This window comes from Octodon degus, unplaced genomic scaffold (assembly GCF_000260255.1).
Source record: "Octodon degus isolate 3935 unplaced genomic scaffold, OctDeg1.0 scaffold00062, whole genome shotgun sequence".
Lineage (NCBI taxonomy): Eukaryota > Metazoa > Chordata > Mammalia > Rodentia > Octodontidae > Octodon > Octodon degus.
Window position 1 is genome coordinate 9,484,255 of NW_004524638.1, and position 7,001 is coordinate 9,491,255.

At 40.1% G+C, this 7,001-nt stretch overlaps 1 protein-coding gene across 1 annotated transcript in view; it reads left to right on the forward strand.

Moving 5' to 3' along the window:
* The window catches only part of Atad2 (ATPase family, AAA domain containing 2), a 74,274-nt gene that overhangs the window by 45,098 nt on the left and 22,175 nt on the right, over positions 1-7,001 (forward strand). Inside the window, exons 14-18 of the mRNA XM_023718815.1 lie at positions 2,039-2,198; positions 3,866-3,956; positions 4,735-5,049; positions 5,351-5,480; positions 6,613-6,799. Of these exons, the coding sequence (XP_023574583.1) occupies positions 2,039-2,198; positions 3,866-3,956; positions 4,735-5,049; positions 5,351-5,480; positions 6,613-6,799 (883 nt within the window). The remainder of the gene's footprint in view (positions 1-2,038; positions 2,199-3,865; positions 3,957-4,734; positions 5,050-5,350; positions 5,481-6,612; positions 6,800-7,001) is intronic.

Below are 7,001 nucleotides of genomic sequence, written 5' to 3' on the forward strand. Positions count from 1 at the left end.
CGCACCAGGGGCAGCATGCGGGACTGGGGATTGAACCCTGGACCTTCTGCTTGCCAAAGCAGCGGAGCTATCTCGTTGGCCTTAGCTGTCCACTTCTAAGGTCTCTTTCAAGAACCTAAGTTTTCTCTTGTAGCAGCAGATGACAACAAGCAAAAATAATTCCCCATCCCCCCAAGAGAGACCAAGAGCTTAGGAACAAGGAAGCTTTAATTGTGAGCCAGCCAGTGACCCACCTCCTAGACCCTCAAGTTAGGACTCACAAGATGTCAGTCTGGCTTGAACTTTGTTTTTAGGTTCTGTACCTCTCAGATACTAGAACAACCACATGTATAGGAATTTTGCACATATGCCTCACAGCTGTTACAGGGTTTACATTTTCCAGACACAGTGGACCACCTGGCTGTCAGAGGATATTACAGTTTAATTTACTATTTACCCTACTTCCTAAACTGTTCTGTTTGTTCCCTTTTTTGTGGCCTTGATTTTCTCAGTGTGTTTATGGTTAGCTACAGGGGAGGGGGTGAGAGGGAATGAATTTGTGTACAGTGTAAGTGAACTTAAGTGATTTTAGTTCAAATAGAGTTAAAGGAAATGGACTCTCTTGTGCCCTGTCACTCTCACTTGTTTTGATATCACAAACATCCTTTCTGGTGTTTCCCTACGCCTTTGTATTTTTTGTGTAGTATAAAATCATTAAAATCATTTACAGATACCAAATGCTGTCTTTATATGAAATATGCAGCTACAAGTAGGTAAACCTGCATCTGTTAGGCTTCTAGAGTTTACCACGAGATACGAGACAAGGATGTGTTAAGTGACCATGTTGCAAGTAATCAGCCTTCTCCAGAATGTAGAAATGAAAGTTTATAAGACAACCCAGATTTTCAGCAAATAAATGGCATGCTGAGGGGTAAACATAGAGTTGAAGACTTTAATGGCAATTTTTAAAAATTTGAGGGACAAATAACCAAGTGTAATGTCCACTTTGTGTGGATATCCTGGACTGACAAGTCAAACAAAAATGAGACTTGAGGGGCTCAAGGTATAGTTTAGTGGTAGAGTGTTTGCCTAGCGTGATCAAAGCCCTGAGTTTGATCCCTAGAACCACGTTAAACAAGGGTTGTTTTGAGACAATTTGTTTAAATTAAATTAATGTTAATTGCTTTGAGGTGATGGCATGGAATATTTATAGGTTAAATAATATGAAGTTTGGAGGTATTTTTGTTTGGTTTGTTTGGTTTTTAGAGACAGGGTCTTGCTGGATAGCTGACCTTGAATTCACTCTGTAGCTCACACTGACTATCCTGCATCACCCTCATGAGTACTGGGATTACAGGCATGTTTGACCCTAGCCTGGACAACTCTGCGGGGCGGGCGCTCTCAAGAGGTCGGGGAACAACTCGGCATGAGGCTGTGCATCCATCCCAGTGCAGCCCCCACATTTAAGAATCCCACATTGTAATGCTTTATGTGTATTCTGCTTCAACTTGGTGCTTTATGTTTAATAATATAACAGTACACTTTTGTTTTAAAACTGTCCTTTGTACATGGAACTACTAGAATTTTTTTAATATTATATCCTTAACCAGAAACTCCCAAGTTCCTTTGTGAAATCATGCTTCATGAAATAATTTCCAGGGTTATACTCTAAAGATCATCTGTGTTTTCTTCTGTTATGAATTAACAGAAACATTTCTGTGTTCTATCTGGTAGGTCATTTCACAAGGTTTTTTGTGGTTTTTTTTTCCATTGGAAGTAACCAGCTGGGCGTGGTGATGCACGCCTGTAGTTGCTGCACTTGGGAGGCCAGGGCAGGAGGACTGCTGTGAGTTCCAGGCCAGCCTGGGCTACATAGTTCAGGACAGTCTGAACTACATAGCAAGACCCTTTCTCAAAAAAGAAAGAAAGAAAGAAACAAAGTAACTAGGTATTGAGAAAATTTGATATATTTAATATAGTAAATCTTAGCAAAAGGATAACTTACTGAGTGACATACTGTGTTCATGATATGCATCTCCTTTCTTACTTTCCAATTTAGTTCCATCGTTTCCACTCTGCTCGCTCTTATGGATGGTTTGGACAGCAGAGGAGAAATCGTGGTCGTCGGTGCTACCAACAGACTGGATTCCATAGACCCCGCTCTGCGGAGGCCTGGCCGCTTTGACAGAGAATTCCTTTTTAGCCTGCCTGATAAAGATGTGAGAATTTAATAATATCACTCAGATTTTGACAAAATACATTGCTTATTAAATCTCAGTAGGATAAAAATTTAAAGATTCTTGAATTTAGTATCAAGATCTAGTCATATGGGGCCACGGAGATGGCTCAGTAGAGTAAGCACTTGCCTGGCAAGCTCAAGGACCCGAGTTCAATCCCCGGTTCTGCCAAAAAAAAAAAAAAGATCTAATCACATGATAGCTCAGAGGGACTCAAGTGAGGGTAATTTTTCTTTTCTTTATGTATAATAATGCCCATCTAAAATTGTTCTTAAAATTCTTACCATTTAAGCATGCTTGTTGGACTGTCAGTTTTGCTTCATTAACTTAAGGAGTAATCAGTCTTTATCCCATTCGTTATTCTTGACTGTTTCCTGAGGTAGATAAAATAGATGAGATAGATAAGATAGTCTGAGACAAGGTCTCACTGTGCAGTTCATGATGGCCTTGAGCTCATATTGTGGCCCATGCTGGTCTCAAACTTGAAATGATCCTCCTGCCTCAGCCTCCTAAGTGCTGGGATTACAGGCTAATAGTTTTAATCAGTTATTTTAAAGCCACTTGAAGCTTTTTATAGCCATGTAAGAAAATATGGATATTGGCCAGCAAGTTAGCTCAGCAGACCAAGTGCCTGCTTAGGCAAGTGCAGGGACCAGGACCCTGGCACCACATGCTGTATGGACTCTGCCCTTGGGCGTGCTGAGCCACCAGAAGACTGAGCGTGAGTCACGCCTGTAGATCCCAACACTGGGGAGGCTGAGAACAGGAGGGTCACTACGGGTCTGAGCTGCGTCGTGAGACCCTGTACCAAATACATAAAAAGAAAAAATATGGTAGAGTTGTCAGTACTTTATAAAACACTTGATTTGTTTGTTTGTTTTTCTTTCCTCGGGGATCAGATTCAGAACCTTGTGCATGCCAGGCAGGCACAAGTGCTGCTGAGCTGTCTCCCCAAGTGGAACAGTTCTTTCTTTTTTTGGATGTATTTGCTACAGGGTCTCACTATGCTGCTCATACTTGTCGTGATCCTCCTGTTTTCAGCCTCCCCAGAGCTGGGATTATAGGGATGTGCCACCACGCCTGCACTCGGTCACAGACTCAGCGTGCCCAGGGGCGGAACCTGGCATGTGGTGCCAGGGATCAAACTCCCTTCCCTGTGCTTGCCTAAACAGGTGCTTAGTCAGCTGAGCTACCCCTCTGGCCCAAAACAGTTAATATGTGTATTCTAGAATGAACAATATTTCAGTAATTACTTATTCTTTTCATGTACTTAAGTGGTGAGTGTAACCTGGGAAGTGTAAACCCTTTTGTTTAACAAAACTGATTTTCCTTGAACTCTTACATACTATAGAAATGATCCCTGGGGCCAGGGAGATGGCTCAGTGGAATAAGCGCTATGCTGGCAAGCGCAAGGGCCTGAGTTCAATCCCTGGTTCTGCCAAAAAAAAAAAAGATACAGAAATGATCCCTGAAAGTATAGCCTTCCTTGAACTCTTACAAATACATCTTTTTCCTCATTTGTACTATTTCTATTTATATTAAGTATTCACTTAAAATTTTTGGTCCTAGTGGTTTATATTGAAATTATTCTAAACTGAAGAGCACTTTATTATTATAGTTGTTAAAAAATTAAATTGTTTTTTTCATAGGCTCGCAAAGAGATTCTGAAGATTCACACACGGGATTGGAATCCCAGGCCACTGGACATATTTCTAGAAGAAGTAGCAGAACATTGTGTTGGTAAACTGGTCTTAAGCAGATAAAGATACATTACCTTCATTTCAAAATCAGGACAACTTGTAATCTGTTTAAAGAAACCCAGATTAATTTGTGTCTCTTTTCTTACTCATGGTGTGTTTTCATCATCATCATCTTCTTTTTTTTTTTAACATTTATTTATTTATTGTGTGTGTGTGTGGCCAGCTCAGCCCACCATGGGGTGGGGCTGGCTGGCATGTGGTGCTGGGGGATTGAACCCCAGTCCCTGTGCTTTGCCAAGCTTGTTCCAAGTAGGTGCTTTAGACCACTGAGCCATCTCACCAGCCCTGTTTTCATCTTCATAATCGTAGGTGTCAGACAAACACCTGGCACACTGGCCGCTGGGGGAATTTGAGAGGGACATAGATGATGATGATAATAATAACTGTCCTTTTTTTTTTTTTTTTTTTTTTTTTTTTTGCGGAACCTGGGATTGAACTCAGGCCCTTGTGCTTGCCAGGCAAGCACTTACTGTACTGAGCTGTCTCCCCAGCCCAAGCCTTTGTCCTTAACCCATAGGCTGTGTAGTACATAATGCTCACATACTATATTTCACTCACTGAATTGATTCATGATTCGTTGATGCACTACCACCATGTAAGTTGGTTGCATAAATACTCAGGTTTAGTTCTGTTACTCATAAATGTTTTGCTCTTTGTGGGTAAGTTGATTTTTAACTTTTTCAGCCATGACTGTATTAGCAGTTTTCAGCTTTTCTTTTGTTGGCCCGTTCATTTTTTTCTCCGTTTGCTCTGGTCAGGCTACTGTGGTGCAGACATTAAGTCGATATGCGCCGAGGCTGCTCTGTGTGCTCTGCGGCGACGTTACCCACAGATCTATACTACCAGTGAGAAGCTACAGCTGGATCTCTCTTCAATCAACATCTCTGCCAAGGATTTTGAAATAGCCATGCAGAAGATGATACCTGCCTCCCAGAGAGCCGTGGCGTCCCCTGGCCAGGCCCTGTCTGCCATTGTGAGGCCGCTCCTGCAGGGCACTGTGCACAGGATCTTAGATGCACTGCAGAGAGTATTTCCACATGCAGAAATCGAAGCCAACGATGCAGTAGACTCAGGTACAAAACTTGAGTGACCACTGAAAGTTAGCCTTCATAGTTAGTGTAGCTCATGTTTTTATACATCCCAGAAAGGTCTCTTTGTAGAGGAACCTGTTAAAAAAATTTTGATTATACTTTTCCTGAGATGTTTGAAGGAGATTTACTTCACAAATTAACCTGTTTTAAGTTTGGAATGTATTTTTGTGTGTTCTTGATAACTGCACAAATACTTTTTGTTAAACAGTTTCATTGAAATATGCTGATTTGCTAACTAAACCAAACATTGTGTAAAGGTTTAACAGTGTTTTCTCTTTCGTAGGTATTTTTCCTCTTCTAGAAAGCGACTTGGCATACAGTGATGATGATGTTCCTTCAGTATATGAAAATGGGCCTTCTCAAAAGTCCTTTAGCAAAGCAAAAGAAAATTTTAATTTTCTTCATTTGAATAGGTATACTTTGCTTGCAATCAAATCTTGTGTAAATTTCCCAAAATAAGTGAGATAGAATAAAAGATGGTTACAAGTCTGCTTTTTACTTAAAGTATCTGGAATATTTTGTTATAAATATATATTTTATATATTTTATTGTCACTATTTAAAAGTACTGTTAAAAATTGGTGGTATTACACACCTGTAATATTCAAATAATGTAACTTAACCAAAAAAGGGGATACAGATGAATGTCCATTTTGTATCTGTGTATTCAAAGTGGTTGGGATAGATATATAAGGTTTTTTTTTTTTTTTTTTTGGCTCCGAATGCCCTCAGGGGTGGTTTGGCTGACTGGAGTGTTGTGGGGATCGAACTGCAGCAACCTGAGGCTGACAACTTTGTGGAAGCAGCCACTTAAACAACTGAGCTAAGGCCAGGCCCCGGGATAGATATATAGTTACATTCTCTTAATGAATAGAGTGATTTGTTCTAATGGTGTTAGGATATCATGTCCACATCTTGTACAGCAATTAACCACTAGGAAGAATGTATGCAATGTGTTAATTATTGAAACTGTCCTACCAATTTGATTTGAAACTGTCTCATTGCTATTTGTTTATCAATAAAATTATGGGGAAAAATAATAAAAAGAAAATAAATAAATAAATAATAAAAACTGTACAATTTTAGATACATCTGTCATGCTAGGTTACAATAAATTTTCCCCTTTTTCTATTAAAGTAGCAGGTACAATGAGTATTGTCACATATTGTGTTAATCTTTGAAGCAGTGTGGGTGCTGACTACTAGCAGTATCCAAAATATGTTCAGGATTGTTTTGATACCAGTATTTATAATAAAAAAGTTGGGAGAGGGGTCGATAAAAAAAAAATTGGTGGTAAGGGCTGGGGAGATAGTTCAGTAGAAAAAGTGCTTGCCTGGCAAGTGCAAGCTCCTGAGTTCACTCTCCAGTACTGCAGGGGGAAAAAAAGGCAAAAATTTGTGGTCGCCAGTTGTTACCATAAACTATGTGAATTGCAGTTGGCTGGTCATGTAGACAGGACTTAGCTCTGTAGTCAGTTGGGGAAAACATTTAAGCTTTTGATTTTTTTTTTTTTTCTAAAACACTGCTTTATTAATCATTCTTTCAGAAATACTTGTTACCAACCCATGTCTTTTCGACCAAGAATGTTAATCGTGGGAGAACCAGGATTTGGGCAGGGTTCTCACTTGGCACCAGCTGTCATTCACGCTTTGGAAAAATTTGCTGTCTATACGCTGGACATTCCCGTTCTCTTTGGAGTCAGTGCTGCGTCCCCAGAAGAAACATGCGCCCAGGTAATTCCTCGTGGCCTAGACAGCTGCAGAGGAACGCTGGAATTACCATATTACTTTCGCATTGTGTTGGGCAGGTGTTTTTTGTTTCTGGTTTTGGTTTGCTTTGTTTTTTATTGTTCTGATTTCAGGTTTATTAAATAAAACTATGCGGGCTGGTGAGATGGCTCAGTGGTCTGAAGCACCTATTTAAAACAAGCTTAGC